Source organism: Pteronotus mesoamericanus, unplaced genomic scaffold (assembly GCF_021234165.1).
Source record: "Pteronotus mesoamericanus isolate MK-2021 breed Mesoamerican mustached bat unplaced genomic scaffold, CSHL_Meso_final scaffold_507, whole genome shotgun sequence".
Lineage (NCBI taxonomy): Eukaryota > Metazoa > Chordata > Mammalia > Chiroptera > Mormoopidae > Pteronotus > Pteronotus mesoamericanus.
Window position 1 is genome coordinate 11554514 of NW_026555319.1, and position 18531 is coordinate 11573044.

The following is an 18531-nucleotide window of genomic DNA, read 5'->3' on the forward strand; positions in this document are numbered from 1 at the left end:
AAGTGCTCGGCTTTCCAGGTTTGGCAACGGCCCCACGGAACCAGAGAGCCTGGAAACGCCATGTAAAAAATTCAACTCTGTCGCCCACCTGATGCCTATTTCCAAAGCCTTCCCAGGGACACTCACAGCTTCCAGGCCCAGCTGAATCGAACACTCAGCCTCCTTTTGCCTTAACTACACATTGCTGGCCAAGGACATACCCCCTTTTACTTGGAGCAAAGCCTTCATGGAGAGCCTGCTATACAACCAGCTATGCCTTTCTATTTCCTGTTTGGGGTCCTCAAGAGCGATGATATTTAATTGACCATCTTTAAAAAGTTAAGGATAAATCAAGCCTGTAGCTTTCATTGAAACAATAAAAACAACAAAAACCTGGTTAAAGTTGGTGAGACAACTCTTATAAAATAGTATTTCTATGCTTTCTGATTTCATCTGTGGAAAATTCAATGGAAATAAGCATTTTTTTTTTTACTTAAATATCTTAAAAGGCTAGCCTAGCAATCCATATGAGCATCGAGTGCACAGTTACCAGCTTATCTCCACCCACGCTTCCTGGAAGGCGCTTTCCCAGATGCGCATGTGGCAGGTGCCTTCGCTTTCTTCAGGTCTTTTCCTTTTCAGTGAGCCCTCCCTAGGCCATCTGATCTGAAATGGAGCCCCCTCCCCAGCACATCTGATATTATCTTCTTTCTCCATTGCTCAAGCCTACAGATTTTTCCCATTCACCTATTTGCTGCCAGCCTCTCCACGCTAGATTTAAAGCCTCCCGAGTGTGAGTGTTTTGATCCATTTGGTGCACTGCTGTGTCCCAAAGCACCGCGCACAATCCTGGCACAAAGTAATTTCCATTGGTATTTGTTGGATGCAGTCTGAATGCGTACCACGGAGTGGGCATAGCGCTGAGCCCTCTGCGTACATCATCTCACTGAACTTGTCCGTGCAGCTCCTCTCTGAGGTAAGCGCTGTTATCACTCTACCCACTTCAAGATGATAAAATCGGGGCTCAGAGAGGTTAAGAACTGCCTAAGCTTCCACAGGTAGTAAGCAATGGGGCTGGGATTTGAACCCAGGTGGTGCCCATGTTCCTGGCAACTAGAGTCACCATTCATTGATGTCCCTGCTGTACCTTTCCATGCTGGGTTCACACAGCACTTAGGTGGGGCAATGGGGGGTAAGGGAGCCAGTTATTTCATTAAAAGGGAGGCAACGAGTGGAGTAGACAGTCCTGAATGAAAAGCAAGGCAAGAAAATCATTTCTCATTGGCCTGCAGAATTTGGTTTAAAAATTGGTATTTGGAAATTGGAACAATTGTGGATTTGAGGACGCTGATGTTCTCAGAAGACCCAATAGTCCAAAACAAGGCCACAGGCCCACCCCATGGCCTCAGCTCGGACTCAATGGATTTTTTTTTTTTTTTTTAATCAAGCCTTCCTTTATGTTTTTCTGGCTTCCTGCTCAGTGCTAAGCATGAAAGCAGCCCCTCCTCAGCTGCCACCAGACACCCACCCCCACTGGGTCCCCGGGTTTCCAGCTCATCCCTCCATGTCTGTGGAAGATAGATACGCATGCCCTCATTTCAAAGGCCTTTCCTGGCCCTCTCCCCGCGGCCTATCATACAGGTCTCCAAACTGAAATGAGAGGGGAAGCACAGCCTAAGACTCCAAGCAAGAATTTGGCAAAAGAGCTCAATCTGTATATTTCAACCATTACTGGATTCTACTCCCAGCCCTTTCTAACCTCGGGAAAAGTTCTTCCACGCGTCCTAAATACCGTATGAATGGGCTCTAAAGTCAACATTAACTTTCTCACCAGAATAGAAATGATTCCTTTGTGTCTTTCTTCAACCAAATCGCAGATGATCTTGTTGTTGAAATACTGAATCGGCTCCCACTAAAATGACAAAGAGGAAAGATTTCTCCAAGAAGGGTTTTGATGAACAGAAAATATATTTCTTTTAAAAGGATTTTCCAACATCTTTTCCAAAATTTGATTTTTATCTCTAACATTAAAAAAAATACTTTATGAATATCAAAATAATTTCCCAGGAAATAAGCAGAGAAGGAGTAAAAACAATTCTTAGTACTAATCAGGGAAAATCACCAATGAAATCATATCTCTCAGGTAAATATCTTTCACTAGATTAAGAAGTCAAATGAGGATAAAACATCAAAATGTTTACCTCTATACCTTCCATTTCATATTCTGCCTGTTCCGCTTTTAGAGTTCTCTCAATTAAGAGTTGCTGAAGTTTCTCATTGCAGTAATTTATACAGAACTGTTCAAAACTAGAGATGCAAAAGATTTAAATAGCTAAAGCTATGCAAGTAGATCAATTTTTAAAAAAATTGTATTTACTTTTTTCCCTTTATGATGCCCTGGCCCCTGGGGGCCTGCGGCGTGAGCACAGCCCGCCCAACGAGACGCCGCCCGCGCGGCCTCAGCCGAGGCGCATGCCTGCGCCGCAGGCCAGGAGGGCGTGGGAGAGGCAGCTGGCTGACATTTATCTCCCTCTTTTTCTCCCTCCCTTCCCCTTTCTCTAAAAAAAATATATAAAATCTTTTCTAAATTTTTTCGAAATTGTATTCATTTATTTAAATTTATTGGAATAACATTGGTTAATTATGTTTCAAGTGTACAAGTCTATAATACGTCATCTGTATGTTGCATTGTGTGCTCACCACCCAAAGTCTAGTCTCCTCTGTCACCGTATATTGGCCCCCCTCTACCCTCCTCACCCTCCCCCAAGCCCCCATTCCCCTCTGGTAATCACCATACTGTTGCCTGTGTCAAAAAGCTTGTTGGTTTTATTTGCTCATTTGTTGCTTTCAGTTCTAGTATATTTACTAATTTTTAAGGATGTTTTTTAACATAGAAAAATCAAAATCTTTATTAAGCAAATAATTTACTAAATAGATCACAAAATCAAGCTAAAAGATGTTTGCCTTTTTTCTGGTTATTCAACTTCTAAAACAATCTATGCAATTCTGGAGACTTTCTGGGAATGGGAAAATCAACTCCAACAATATGAGAGACGCTGCGCACTAAACTCAGATCTTAAAGCTGAACAAACGGCCTCACCCATTCTTGTCGAAGACTTCAAACCCGTAGATATCCAGCAGTCCAATCACAGTTTTCTTGGTGAACTCCTAGTCAAAATAACGCACAGTGTTCATTGTTAGCTCTTTCACTTTGTGACACTCGAAATCTGGTAGCTGCCCCCGAAGCGGGGCCTTGGCTACAAAGTTCATGCCCTCTCTCTCCAGCAAGGGCTCGCAGAAGGACCTGGGGGTGGAAACAATTTCCCCAGGCCGCACCTTCCGCCTTCCGCCTTCCGCCTTCCGCCTGCCCCATCCCATCCAGCTCCCATGCCCTCCTCCCGAGTGGCCAGACCTTCCCCTCCTGCTTCACTCCCTTGCTTCACCCTCCTCAGCCTCCCACGCCCACGTTCAATCTGGAAGGAAGAAAAGAAGGGAGGAAGGGAGGGAGGGAGGAAGGGAACTTATAGACAGCCAGCCAAGGAGACATTTATCCAGGAGAGAGGGTGCGACGGATATCATTTTAAGTAAAGGGCCAAGTGCTGTCAGGCAAGGGTGGATGTTTAAAGAGCGTCTCCCTATTTTGAAAAAGGGACAAAATTTAACATTATGTATGGTGTACAGGCATACTTCATTTTATTGTGCTTAGCATTATTGCACTTCACAAATGTTGCGTTTTTACAAATTGAAGGCAAGACCATCAGCCAGCAAAAAGATTACAGCTTGCTTCACTTTACTGTGGTCTAGAATGAACCCGCAGTGCTTCCGAGGTTGCGCCCGCGCTGAGCTGATGTCTCCCAAACCTGCCCTTTGCACGCTACCTTCATGAGCTCCACCACATCCACGTAACTGGAGTCCTTGAATCATTTCTTTAATTTCTAGCTTTGAGTAAATTCTCCTTCTGTCTAAATAATTCCACTTAAAAAGAAAATGTGTCCATAGGGTGAGTTCGAAGGAGTCGTATTTTGTTTGCTACACATTAAATATACTCCTGTGAATATTACAAGTTTCTGTGTGTACTTAAAGCCAGCTGGGATACTTTGAATGCTTTGGGGCGTGCTGGGAGAATCAGTTAGCAGGCATTTTTGTGAGCCTACCCATCAGGAGCTTATGGTTAATTTTCACAAGTTGTTCAGAATAACATGTGAATTATAAAACCATGTTAGTGAGAGCAAGTCATCCAAAGTGTGTGGACTAACCTTGTTCACTAAGGAGGAATTGATTTTGTTGACCAGCCAAGTGAATGTTCGTCCATAAACAGCTTTTGCCATTGCATCTCTAGCGTAGAGAGAGAGTTCTAGCGTCAGTGGACACATCACCTGAAAAGAACAGGTGCGCCATTACAGAGATTAAAAAAAATGTCTCCTGAGTTTTCAAATTACCCTTTAATGATGACTCCTTGGGAAGATGCTACTTTCTCCCCTGCACCTGTGCACAGAGTAGCTCTTTCTTGAGTGCCAGGCACTGTGCTGAGCTAATGAGATACAACCATGACCAAGACAAACAGTTCTGCCCCTTGCTGGTAGCTCAGCTGGCCGTCCCAACAGGCCAAGGTTGCGAGTTCGATCCCCTGTCAGGGCACGTACAAGAAGCGAACAATGCACGCATAAATAAGTGGAACAACAAATCATGTGTCTCTTTCAATCTAAAAAAAAAAGACACAGAGTCCCAACCTTTGTGGGCTGGGCTCACATCTGGAGCGGTGGTGAGACATTCAGTAAGTCACACAAAGAAGAGTCATGCTGTTCTCAAGCTGAGAGTGACAAGTGCTGTACGAAGATGCACATGCTATAGGGGAGGGGTTAAGTGAATGGGGAGGCTCCTTGAGGAAGGGATGGTGGGAACTGAAGGACAAAGAACAAGTAGATGAAACAGAGGGAAGAGTGTTCAAGCAGAGGGAACAGCATATGCAAAGGCCCTGTGGAGGGAGGCACGGCGGCCGGGAGGCACGGAGAGCAAGTGATGGTGCGATGCTGGGGGATGAGGGAGTCACGGCAGGAGGCACTGGCAGCAGCTGGGCCATGCGGGGCCAGGTGGGCAGCGTTTGGGGGCTTGCCCGTCCCAGGGCCACCTCCCTGCTGGCAGCAGGGGTGGGGGTGACAGGCGCATTTCCACCCAGAGCCATTTTTACCTCCTCAGCTTTGGCTTCAATCTTTCTATGGGTGAGAGCTTCCAGAAGCACTGATGGTTGGAACCCCAGGAGCTGCAGAAATGAAAACCAAAATGCCATTCAGTGACTGGATTTTCCTCGCTGGCTTATGAAGAGTTCGTGGAGTTTCCAGGCTCAGGCATTATCTGTCCTGGCTGACAGTTGTGCTTTAATGCAAAACAGACCACATTAGATCTTTCAACCAACTGGCTTTTACCCACGCCCTCCTCTGCCCCTACACTCTTCACAGCTCCTAAGCAGGGAGAACGTGGTGCCAGCCATTTTGGGATGTGAGCATCCAGCGGTCTCGCTCCCCTCTCCCCCCAACTCTGCCCTCCACCCCCTGACCCCATGGCTGCCTCTGAAAGTAAACATCACCTTGGCGATCCATTTGATCTCCTGGATGACGGGTATAGTCGCACAGCCTTGGTGGTTCTCTCTAAAGCAAATGTTCCCCAGGTGGAGGATGCTGGCAATAATTCCAAAGAGATTCTGGGAATGTGGGAAGCGGTGAGGAAGACAGGGAGAGAAGACGGCAGCCGCCTCATTGACAGGTGTCATCAGAGGGGATCCTCGAGGGAGAGCCGCCCCCCACCCCCGTTCCAGCCCTGAGCTCACAGGTCCGACTTTCTCTTATTCACTTCAGATACTGGGGTTCGGGGTGGGGGAAATGTCTCACTCAATCTCCTGCACAGGACACTCTTGTTTTTATATTGCCCGCACCCAATGAACCATTTAATGTTCAAATGCCACGGTCCCAGATGTGTAAATGTGTGTGTGTGTATGTACGTGTATGCATACACACACACACACACATATGAATCATATTGTTGTTCTAGAAAGGTCAATAGTTTAATAATTTAAAAAAGACCAAAGGATGTAAAAACAATGTTTACAAATCCTACAATTTGTTCCAGTTTGTTTCAAAATAGAAGAGTAAATAATTCCACAGAAATGCATTACCAATAAGATCCTAAAGATTGGACTTGAGGGGAAGAATAAACACCATCTCCTCATTCCGTACAACCCTGGCAAAACCAGGGCTGCCAGGAACATGCAGAGCACCCAGTTAACATTTGAATTTCAAATAAGCAACGACTAACGTTTTAGTGGCAATCGGTCTCGTGCCACGTTAGAATATACTAAAAAAAAAAAAAAAAAAAAAAATCAGTCATTGCTTATTTGAAATTAAAATAGAACTAGGCGCCCTGCATTTTTGTTGGCTGAATCTAGCAACCCCACCACGCAATCACCAAGACACCAGGAGTAGCCCTGGGACTGGCTGGGCGGTGTCCTGCACACAGAAGGGTCGCAGGTTCAATTCCCGGTAGGGGCTCTTACGAAAGGCAACCAATTGATGGTGTTTCTCTCCTGCTCTTTCTCCCCCTCCTCCCCTTTCTCAAATAAATAAATGAATTCCTTGAAAACAAAACAAAACACCAGGGTTGTCTGCTCGATTCCAGGCTTCACTGGCACTTCTGCCCTCGGGGCCCGTACCTCCAGGTCATCTTCTGTAAAATCGATGACAGAAAAGGCATTGGAAACGGTTTTCCAGTCGTTCTTGTCATTAATAGACGACTCTTTGGCACCATGACCCTATTGACACAAAATTGGGTTGCTTACTGGAATTTCTGTAAGGACAGCGGGTCATGGGAATACCTATTGCTAAATCACAATGGTTTTCTCCGCAAGCATGCACGAGCCAGTTCTATATGATGTTCTGAATTGTGGAAAAAATATATTTTACTCCAATCATCTAGCCTAGGATGATTCGCCAACTGCCATTTTATCCAAATTTACTTGGAAGTTTATTTAAAAAGCTCTGTCCTGGAAAAACTTTCAAAGTTACATATTAGTGGTATATCTTTTTGTATATTTCTAAAAAGAGATTTTCTTCCCATTTTTGCTTAAAAAAATTGGAGATATAGCTCAATAAATATCTGCTGAAACACGGAGGAAATGACTCCTTAAATTCAGAAAACAATCTGGACACGCTTAGCAACCGCCAGCCGAAACTTGATGCAAGGAGGCCGTCACTCAAGGAATGTTTGGCATTTAGAGAGAAACACAGATTGTATGAGAATGATCACAGCGGAAGTGTGATAAGACTTCACCCACTAACTCTGGAAGCTGTCTTTTAAGTAAGTATCAGATCAACATCACAATTTAAAGAGAAAGCATTCTAGGTGGGGGTTTCTTGATTATTTTGGCTTTGGAGAACAGGGTATTCTTAGCTTCCTGGTTATCTGAAGATTCATTATTTTAAAAGATTTCCTAGTTGCAAAGGGAAACCAAAGGTCTCATACAATGAAAATATTCCCCAGGGAACTGGCGAGTGTGAAACCTACAGACCCTCAAATATCCCTTCTCACGCACCCAGCAGCCTCTGCTCCACTCCCCTCCCCTAAAGGACAGGGCCTGTGGAGTGAGTCCTTCAAGGACACCTAGAGGTTTGGGAGCAATGCAAATAGACTGCAAAGTAAAGCCACAGTTTGCCAAAGTTACAGAGATCATGAAATGAATCAAGATAATGCAAATTCTTGAACTGTCAAAAGCCACTGTGGTGTGCAGGAACTGGCCAAATTAACCTGGTCAGAAAAAATTTAAAAGGATAAACACATGATACTATACTCCGAAGGAGAATAATTGGATTGTCAAAGGTTGGGAGAAGCCCTAGGAACATGAATGAAACTCTTCAATATTTTTACAATTGATCCTCTTTGACCATGCTAGGAAAAGCGAAATGCAATGCTACTAAACAGCTTTGTTGGAAAAATTAGGCCCTCAGAAAGAGAATTTTTTAATTTATTCTTTGTTCTAAGAATTAGTGCAAAGCTTGTTAAAAAGCTTGGAAGATTCTTTTATCATCATTATTTAGGTTTATTTTTCAAGATAAATGTCTATCATCTTTCCTGCTATGATTTACTATGAAATGTTGCTTGTTTTACAGGATTCATTTTGTAAGACCACGTTTACTTTCTCAGATGACATCACTATATGCCCCCCGCCAAGTGACCTCCTCCAGTCAAAGCCAGGCCCTGTAAGAAGACAAAGCCAAGCCCTGTAAGAAGCACTTGGGGGCAAAAAAGTGCTAGTGACATAAATACTGACAGGTGCTATGCATTCTGGGCATTCAGGAATCCTAGGTGCTGGCTGAAAAAAAAAAAAAAATCAGTGTTGGGAAGTTAAATTCTGAGTCAGTTTTATAACACCAGATCTCAAGATTGCCTATAGGAATGGTCTGAACTATTGTTTTTTTAAGGGAGCATATTCATTTTGTAGCTAACAACCTTCAGAATGGACGGCAAGAAGGTGCAAGAAGTCTTTTCCAAACTAGATTTGGAAGCAGACAAGGTAGCATCAGCTGTGGGGACAGATTGTCAGCAAGTTTCCATCACACCTCGACCAGCAGTTCTCACCTGGCTGAGCACTGAAATCATCAGGGGATTAATTTAATAACATTTATGATAACAGGGAGGTGTTTAAAACAACCCTGATGTCCAGGTCCCACCCCAGACCGATTAAATCTGAACCCCTGGAGGGTAGAGAACCCGGGCATTTAAAAAGCTCCTTGGGTGCCCTGGCTGCGTGGCACAGCTGGTGGGAACATCACCCCACACGCCGTACGTTGTTGGTTTGATCCCAGGTCAGGGCAAGTGTGGGAGGCAACCGATCACGATGTCTCTCTCTCACATTAATGGATGTCTATTTCTCTCCCCTGCCCCTTCCCCCTCTCTCTCTAAAAACCAATAAATACACCATTGTGTATGTGGTTCCTTGAGTGAGGATTAAAAAAATTTTTTATTTTTTTAAAGAGTTTATTTATTTGTAGAAAGAGGGGAAAGGAAGAATAAAGAGAGAGAAACATCAATGTGTGGTTGCCTCTTACACATCCCCTACTAGAGACCTGGCCTGCAACCCAGGCATGTGCCCTGAATGGGAATTGAACGGCCACTCTTTGGTTGCCAGGCTGGCACTCAATCCACTGAGCCACACCAGCCAGGGCAAAATAAGTTTTTTTTAAATAAAGCTCTTTGGGTGATTCTAATTTCAGCCAGGGCTGAGAACCATCCATCTAGATATTGGAGAGTTTACTGAGATGATATGCCTGCCAGACACAAAAGGAGAGGTTTTGGTACGTGTCAAGAAACCTGTCAGCAGGATACCTCCCAAATGGTATGAGAAAGTTCTTAGGACATCCCACAAGGCCCCACAAACACCCCTGATCCCCCCTCCATGCGGTCACCAAAGCCAGGGGCTGGTTCTTCCAACCTGTGAGAGGTATCTGTACAGCTGGGGGTCTCGCTCCAATCCTAGGTAAGCAAGGAGCTCCTCTTCGCCACCTTCTAGAAGCTGGTAGAAGATGTGGAAATTCCGCTCCCCCTGGTTCTGATAAACAACTCGAGACTTTTCTATCAAGTAACTGATGATATGCCCTCCTATGGGGATGCCCTTCAAAACAGGACAAAAAAAATGCGGCAACACAGCAATAACCAAGCCACTCTCCTATTGGTGTTTTCTGTGGGACAGAAATTCTGAAGGTGAATGAAGTCGGGTCTATCAGCCTTCTGCGATCAGTGTTTTTTTTTCCTGGGCTCTGTTTAAAATGATTTTTGCCCCAAGGCCATGAAGAAGTTTTCTATGTTTTCATCTAGCAGCGTGATTGTTTTACCATTCATGTTTAGGTCTATAATTGATTACTATTTAATTTTCGTATATGAAGTGAAGTAAGGGGTCAAAGGTCTTTTTATCCATACGAACTGCCAATTGATTGGCACCATTTATTAAAAATCCTATCCCTGCTAAACCACTGTGGCATTTCTTTTGTAAGTCAAGTGACCTATACATGGGGTCTTTCTGGACTCTGTCCTGGTCCATTGTTCTGTTTATATATTCTTGTGCCAATATCACAATGTCTTAATTATTATTTTTAATATTACATCCCACAAAGGATTTGTATTCCAGAACATATATAGAACTCTCGCAAATCAATGAGAAAAAAAAAGCCCAATTAAAAATGAGCAAAAGACTTTAACAATTTCCAAAACTTCATCAATAATCAGGAAGCTACAAACTTAAATCACAGTGAGAAAGCACTATAACCCTGAACTGAAAGGACCAACATACCAATGACCAAAATGTCATTCATCACCGGGAAGATACAAACTCAAATCACAGTGAGCTCTGTACCCCACAGAACGCCTACAGCTGAAAGGACTGGCATACCAAGCGGTGGCAAAGGTGTGGAGCAACTGGGGCTGTTATCACTTCCCGTGACCTTGGCAGCAGGAACCCAGCAATGCCACCTCTGGCATATGGCCAACACAAATGGGTGCCTGCATCTACTGAAAGACGTGTACAGGGATATCCAGAGCACCGTCTGCAACAGCTCCAAACGGGAAACAACCCAAAGGCCCATCAACAGGAGAACAGCCAAATGGTGACAAAGTCATACAATCAAAACTGAACTACCGCCACATGCAGCAACATGAATGAACTTAACAGACAGCATGTGCTATATAATCCCATGTACGTGAAGCCCAAGAACCGGCAAAATTAATGTGATCAGAGAAGTGAGAACAGTGATCACCTTTGGGAAGGGGGATATGCATTGCCAGAGAAGGCTGGGAGAACCTTCTAGATGCTCGACATTTTTATATCTTGATCTGAGGGGTGGTTACGCAGGAAGAGGCATAAGGTAAAAGTTCATTGAGTTGTAGTCATGATTTGTATCCTTTCCAGGACATGTGTTAAATTTCAAAAAAAGTTTAAAAATATACATAGCGATTAAATTTTTTTTCAAAGTGTATGCACACATCACCAGCAGTCTAAGCACCAGCCTCTGGAAAACCTGGAGACAGTCCGTCCTCATTGTTACATTCAGGGTTCAGCTGGGGCCTGGCCTCCAGGCTCGGTGTCACTTTGTCACTTCGAATTATATGTCCTTGAGAACTTGCACTTGCATTAGCCCCATTTAAATCTGGGCCAAACACAACCACCCTCGTTCGCTACCTATTATCTCTGGCCACTGTCACATTAAACAGCAGAGCTGAGGGGTTGCCACCGAGACTGCTTGGCCCTATCTGAAAAGTCTGTCAGCTACGTAACTACACGTGCCTAAGCAACACACGGTTTGCTTGTGAACGTTTTCAAGCTCTGGAAGAACCGGCATCGCACTGCTACACGGTCCCAAGACCCGCCCCCGTGTCGCTGTCAGTCAGGGGCTCTCACGGCCGCACAGCCCTCCTCGTGGAAACAGCCCACAACACAGCTAGCCGTCCTCCTGCGGACAGGCGTCCGGTCCTCGCCAGCTGCGTCGGTTGCTCCCGGTGCTTCGGCCGTCCTGACCAGCGCTGCGGTGGGCGTGCTTGCGCATCTGTGGGGCCAGCTCCAGGAGGAACGTCCCTGCCTTAGATTGTGTGACTTCAGCTTCACAAGATGATACAGGGTGGGGCAAAAGGAGGTGGCAGTTGTGGGGACATGAAACGCAGAGTTCATTCTTGTATTATTGTTAGTTATTGTATGGTTATCCATATGAACAACTGTACGCCTACTTTTGCCCCGCGCTGTACACTGCTTTCCAAATGGGTTGTGCCAAGGTCCCCCTAGCCAGCTATGTGTAAGGGTTCCTAGTGGTCCACATCTTTGCCAACACCTGGTATTCTCAGGCTTCCTCATTTCTACCCATCTTGAAGGTATAAAAGGTTATTTCAGTGGGGTCTTTATTTGCATTTCCTAAAATGAGGACTGATCCTGGAGTTTCCAGCTATTTGAGCCAATAAATGCCTTCCCTCCCTTGAGGTGACTTGGATTGGGTTTCTGTCGCTGCTGAGTGAAGGGGCCCCCGTGAACCAGCACTAGGAACTTCAGTGTACCTGGAAGTCGAATTGTATGTCCATGTATTTCCCAAATCTGCTGGAGTTGTCATTCCGGAGTGTTCTGGCGTTTCCAAAAGCCTTGGAACACAAAGTAGGGGAGAGGAGAGGGACTGAACCAAATTGTCATTACCTGTCGTTTAAACTCACTATATTCCTGACCCCAAGTGACATGCATATTATGAAAACAGGAGGGAGGGGGAGCCAGGGATGAAAGCTATACTTTATCTCCTAAGAAAGAATCACTAACTACAGAGGTTGGACCTAAAGGAAAAAAAAAGGGAAAGCATCTTCTCCCTGGAATCCACTTCAGGAATAGATAGGAAATGGCCTAAGGAGGGTACATGGGACCCTTGGCCCTTCCTTGCTGTTCTCGAAGGCACAGTTGAGGGCCCACCTAACCAGGCCCCTTCATTTTACATCACAGAGATAAATTGTTCCGCCCAAAGGTCCACTGGGAAAAATTCCTTCAATGTTAAACATCTTTTACACAAAGGGCAACAAAAGCACAGGAGAAAACAACTTGTTCAAAATTACCCAGCAAGTCAGTGAATTTCAAGAGTAGAAATAACCATCCAAATGATTTTAATTAACAATAAAAACATTAACAAATAATCGAGCATTATTTTAGTGCTTCTTAATTTTGCTGTGTGCTTTTAATGTGTCCATCCTGTTTAACCTTCGAAGCCTCCCAAGAGGCAGGCACCGTGGGCAGGCCCAGGGCACAGAGGGAAAAACGCGCCCCAGGCGCGAGGCGACTCGCTGAAAGGAGCTGGCGCCACGCTGCCTGGAACGATCGTCATGCCTGCTGGACTTGAAGGTCGTGCCCTTAACTGCAATACCGCCCTGAAGAACCCTCTTCGTTACTGCCAGACAGTGACTGACCTGCCCAAACAGAGGACCCTTGTCACTCAGAGGCCATCCTGGACTCGCCTTCGCAGGTCCTGAAAGGTTGCTTACCTCCAGCACCGGATTGGAGAGCAGCAGCCTGTCCCGGGCTATTTCTAGGGAGTCAGTCATCGGGCAGGTCATTGCAAGGTACTGGAGAATCTTCTTGGAGGCCTCGGTTTTCCCTGCCCCGCTCTCTCCAGAGATGAGGATGAGGTGGTTATTCAGCTCCGAGCACATCATGCGGTACGCGTTGTCCGCTATGGCGTAGCTGCCGAGGCGGGAGGGAAGCAATGGGGCGGGGAGAGGCTCTGACACTCACAGGAACAGAAGGACAAAGTGCCCTGCCTCCAGGAAGCCATGTCCAGAGCGTGGTACGAGGACAGTGAGCTCAGACAGAGATCAAACCCCACAATGACCCGGTCCTGGATCGCACACAGAGTGTACCAGATAGCAAAGCTCAAATAGTACGTGAGATGAAGAAGAATTTGAGCAGTCACAGAAATAATTTTTAATTTAACACATTTATCTTTAAAATCTATCGATGTTTCTTATTAAATAATCCAGGTACTAAATTACATCCCTAAGAGATGTTCTATGAGTTGTAGGTGGAAATAACATCTTGTCTAAATATTAAATAATTCAATAGATACAATGAGATCTCACATTTCCTCTCAAAACCTAGGGTATTGAAAATGTAGACAGGAAACCAAAAAGGATTTTCAAACCTCTGTGATAGCTTTAGGACAACAGCTAAAACTCACGAGGGATTTATCTCCACGGGCAGAAACCAAAGCATGAAGTTTATAACCTGTGCACGTGGCTGAGCTGGCAAGCTAATTACATCAGATGTCATGAGTGGTAGTGGTGCAGAAAGGGTTATAAAATGCCTTGGGAGGTGAAAAGATGAGTCACCAAGAACAATGGAGGGAGAACAGAAATCCCAGCCCAGAAATCAACCAGGAAGGAGAACTGGGAAATTTAGCAAAGCTCATATCATACAGGAAATCGCTTGTCTTTAATGGACCTGCGCCCTGGTAAGTTTTCTGCCAATGGGGCTTCCCCGTAGCTGCCATGGCACCAGGCCCCGGGGGATGGAACAACTGCCCACTTCCCAGAGAAGATGCCTCTAGCCACTCTGAGACTGCTCAGCAACTTCAACAGATTCCACCTCTCATCATATCTAAGCTGAGATTCGACAATGGTTTGCTGTTGTTTTCAACGGTGTTGAAAGGCTTATTTTGCAGGGCAACAGCAGTATAAGCGAGATACAGAACCTAACGGGTATGCGTCAAGGATTTGGATGCATGGACGGGAGGGGGGATGGACAGAAGGACAGATGGATGAATGAATGCACGGGTGGGCGTGCGGGTAGGTGTTCAGAAGGGAGAGAGGGAGGGGGGGAAAAGAGACAAAAAGATAGAAAAATATGTTGATGACTCGATGGGTGCTACTTACACATGTGGTGGGAGTTCAAAGAAATTGACCCTTTGGTAAAGTTCCATCTGGCTCAGGGTGTAGATGCCGAGCTCCTGGTACGGATTCACAGACACAAGGAGGGTGCCGATGTAAGTCTAGAGGAAGAGACCAAAGTGCTAGTGAGGATTCCGGGGTGCCAGTGGCCGCGGGGAAAGGCAGGCCGTCACCTGCTACGGGCCAGTCCCCAGGCGTTCAGTCAGCGCTGGGGATACACACAGTGACTAAGGCAGGTGGGGAGGGGTAGATAAACAACCAAGGGATCAAGACTGTTTCAGTTAGAGATAACTGATAAGAAAGGTAAAAATAGGGTAATTAGAGAGTGAATGACTCAGGAAGGCCACTTCAGCTAGAGGGTTTAGGGAAGCCTTCTTTAAGGAGGTGACTTCTGAGCTGAGACTTGAGGGACAGGGAATGAAGCCTTGAAAAAGTCAGCAGGAAGGGCGTGGCAGGCGGAGGGAACCAGCGTGGGCGTGGCGGGCTGGAGGCCACTCAGGCCACAGAGGCCACCAATGGCAGATGGAGGGAGGAGGGAGAGGTGAGAGGTGATGCTGGAGAGGGAGCGAGTTCAGGTCACACAGAGCAGGAGGCATTGGAGGATTATTTCCAAACGTAATGGGTGGCAGAACCGCCTCTCTCCCTGCCAGAAAGAGACGCCTGCCCTGCAGCGTTAGGTAAAACATGGGAATGACTGTAAGAGGGAAGCGCCACGCCCTGACTGAGTTTCATCCTGTCTCTCCCGCCGTCGAGACTGGGACGGCAGGGCAAGCGCTCACGGCAGCCACCTCCCCCGGGGAAACGCCCCCACCGCTGGCATTTACTTCACTAGATTTCAACATTGGATTCTATGGATAGTCACGTTTTGGAAGGACTTATATTTGTAATATAACCACGAAGGCAAAATTGCTGGGCATACAACTGTGAATAAACAAAGCTCTAAGCCTGCGCAGAAAAAATACATATTTGGTTCCTATGAAAATACACCAGGTACTTTCAGATTCTGGGTTTGCTGTTGCTTTTCATTTAAGGGTCTCGAATACTGGAGGCCCTCAAGCCTACATTAAGGTATGCTAAAATCATTCCTACTATTGTTTCCAGTCTCTAGGACAAAGTCCAACAGAGGACCAAAACAGAGATTATGTTGACTAAAATTATGCTTTGCTTCAATCAGTAGAAAGTTTCAGGAATAGAATGTAATTTCTGAAATGTATCTGTTCACATTGAAAACATTTACTCATGATGATCCTATCATCCCACTTTGCTTATACATAAAAGCAATTTATATATAAAATCCATTTCCATGATTAAAAACACATAGTCTGAGAAGCACCTGGCTTACTTCTTCTGATAATCTTGGTTTCAACATGTAGATTAAGTCACAGGCACCATTACAAACAAAATAACTACAAGACAAATTTGTTTTCACTTTTTTAGTATTTTAAAGCTGCTTCTGATCATCTAATGTACTCAGAGCAAAAGCTAATAAAATCTCTGTAAAGTTAAACTTAATGATACTCCATCATATACAAGTACACAGAGACACTGTAGAGTTTACCCTAAAAGAATTTACCTGAAAATTGACCCATCAAATTAGGGTGGGGTGATAAATGGAGAACTTAATAACAACTGGCCACCACTAGAAGCAACAGACCAATCGGAACTGTCCCTGACCCTTGAAGATCCAGGGGATGTGGTGGATCTCTCTTATTTTTGCCTCCTTGCTATCTAGGTCCTCTTCCTCCAACCAATTCCTCTAAGGAACCCTCTTCTCCAGCTCTCTGTCCACATCACAGGGAGAGAAGAGCCCTGGCCTCACCCCTAGTCCCCAGGGGTGGGCTTGGGGGAGTAGTCTGTCCAATCAGAATATTCCTCATTCCTAGCCATTGGGATTGGTTCAGAGGAAGGCACATGACCCAAGCTGGTCAACCAATATCTGTGTCTCTGGGAAGATTTGCTTTCTTCTTGGGAACAACACTAAGGTGATGTCAGCCTGGTTCTGCTGGCAGCTATCTTATCACCTTGTAGAGAGACTGCCCCAGAAGGGAACTGAGACAAAAGAAAGCAGAGAGGTGGAAAAGACCCTTCAAGATGGAGAAAGAGTCCTCAAGACATTACCCAAGACGCTAGATCTATCCACAGACCTTAAAATTACATAGGTCGGTATATTCCCTTTTGGTGCTAAGGCTGGTTTCAGTTGGGTTTCTGTCACTGGCTGCCATGAAGGTCTCAAACCCAAAGGGTCAAAGTGCATCGGGTAGCGGCCCCTCCACACCTCCCTTTACTGGCTAACCTAATACAGTGATATTGTTCACAATCGTCAAAGCTGTGAGGTCAGGGAGGGAAGCACCCCTGGAGGAGAACAGCTGAGAAATGGGCTACATTACATAGATGAGGTTCTCGCTGAAGCGCTTCCGAAGGTTGTCCAGAAAAGCAGACTCGCTGGTGTACGCGTCCAAGAGCACGAAATCCTGCACCCCGACCTTGTCCCGGGCGGTCAGCGCACCTTCCATGTGCAGACGAATGTGCCTCCTCCTCGCTTCTTTCTGCAGGAAACAGAACATGCCTCAGCAGCTCACTTACTCTGAACTGTTTTGCACGTCTAATGTGGAATAGCAAGATGCTAAGCCCTGGGGTCAGGAGGGAGCCAAGATGGCATCATGCTGTTGTCATTAAGAGCTTACACCTGGTTAGGGGTACAGAGGATGATGGTAAAAGCAGGAACAGCAGTAACAGCAGCAGGTGCTGCTGGGAACTGAGCGTTTACTGTATTAGGCACTAAACGGTTGACAGTGTTATTTCCTTTGATCCTCACTTTGACCGTTGGACGTAAGTATTCTTACCATGCCCATTCCACAGATGAGGGAACTCGGGACAGAGAGGTTATAAAACATGTGTAAGACCTGCCAAAGGCAGAACCACGGTGGCCCCAGAAGTTACTTCCTAGACGAGTGCTGAGGAGTCTGGTCAGAAAGGGATTTTCTTGCTACAGACAAGTATTCAAAAGAAGGACAAATTTGGACTGTCCCCTCCCCAAGGCTGGGCTTCAGACCTCTGTGGAGAAGGTGTGGTCGCATCCCACTGCATGGCGGAGGATGTCGCTGGGTTACCAGGGCCCACGGTCCACGGTCACCAGACAGAACAACTCTCCCGGGCACAGGCGAGCAAAGGGAGTCAGGCCACTGCCGGGCAGGGGACCTGGCGCTGCACCATCCGAGCTGGGAAGACCCTGGGAGACAGCTCTCCAGGACTCAGGCCACCTGAGGCTGGAGGCTGGAGCCCGTGCAGCGGGAATGGGGTCACAGCGACAGTAAGAGGCCCAGAGAGTGCGATGTCTGTGTTGGGAGGACCGCGGCAAGGTAGCCACCAATGTCTGGTCACGGCTCTGAGGTCCCCAAGGGACGCTGTGCTCGGGGCACACAGTGCATGTCCCACCCGTGTACACTGTGCGGCTGGAAAGCAGGGAAAAGCAAAACAAAGCAAAGGGAGCCACGAAGAGAAACCTCCTGCTCTTGCACTGTCCCTGCAGCGCCCTCTACTGACAGTTCTCGCATCAGGGAGAAATGCTTGGGGCGGGGTGAGGGCGCTCGTTATCACAGGGTGAGCACTGAAGGGTGAATTTGGATTTGAGAAAGGACAAATTAACAGTTGGCATATTCGGATAGGCAAAGGCTCCAGAATAGTTGAAGAAGAAAAAGAGGACTCACACTTTAGGAAACCAAGTGTGTGTCAACTGATTTTTGACAACTGACAATTGTCAAAACAATTCAGTGCAGAAAGGAAAAATCTTTTCAACCAATAGCACAAGAACAAGTAGATATCCATAAGGAAAAAACTGCCTTTGAACCTCTACCTCACACTACACACATAACATATATTATATATTAAATATGTAATGTATTATCCATAGTGGTTATATAATGTATAATTTTATATGTACATTATATTATGTGTAGTTTATATATATTAACTTGAAATGGATCTCAGATCTAAATGTAAAGGCAAAATCCATATAAAACTATCATAAGAAAACAGAGCAAAATATCTTTGCACCCAGAGGAAGGCAAATTTTCTTAGAACACAGGAAGAAAGTATAAAAGAAAAAAATTA

The 18531-nt window shown here is 45.7% G+C and overlaps 1 protein-coding gene across 1 annotated transcript in view; it reads right to left on the bottom strand.

The window, feature by feature from the left end:
- MYO1H (myosin IH) overlaps window positions 1-16955 on the bottom strand; it is a 37470-nt gene extending 20515 nt beyond the window's left edge. Inside the window, exons 1-12 of the mRNA XM_054594028.1 lie at window positions 16809-16955; window positions 14407-14522; window positions 13021-13219; window positions 12061-12141; window positions 9458-9637; window positions 6683-6781; window positions 5564-5677; window positions 5168-5239; window positions 4236-4355; window positions 3080-3147; window positions 2181-2286; window positions 1811-1891 (exon numbers count right to left, since the gene is read on the bottom strand). Of these exons, the coding sequence (XP_054450003.1) occupies window positions 1811-1891; window positions 2181-2286; window positions 3080-3147; window positions 4236-4355; window positions 5168-5239; window positions 5564-5677; window positions 6683-6781; window positions 9458-9637; window positions 12061-12141; window positions 13021-13219; window positions 14407-14522; window positions 16809-16934 (1362 nt within the window). The 5' untranslated portion in view covers window positions 16935-16955. The remainder of the gene's footprint in view (window positions 1-1810; window positions 1892-2180; window positions 2287-3079; window positions 3148-4235; window positions 4356-5167; window positions 5240-5563; window positions 5678-6682; window positions 6782-9457; window positions 9638-12060; window positions 12142-13020; window positions 13220-14406; window positions 14523-16808) is intronic.
- Window positions 16956-18531: the final 1576 nt, after the last annotated feature.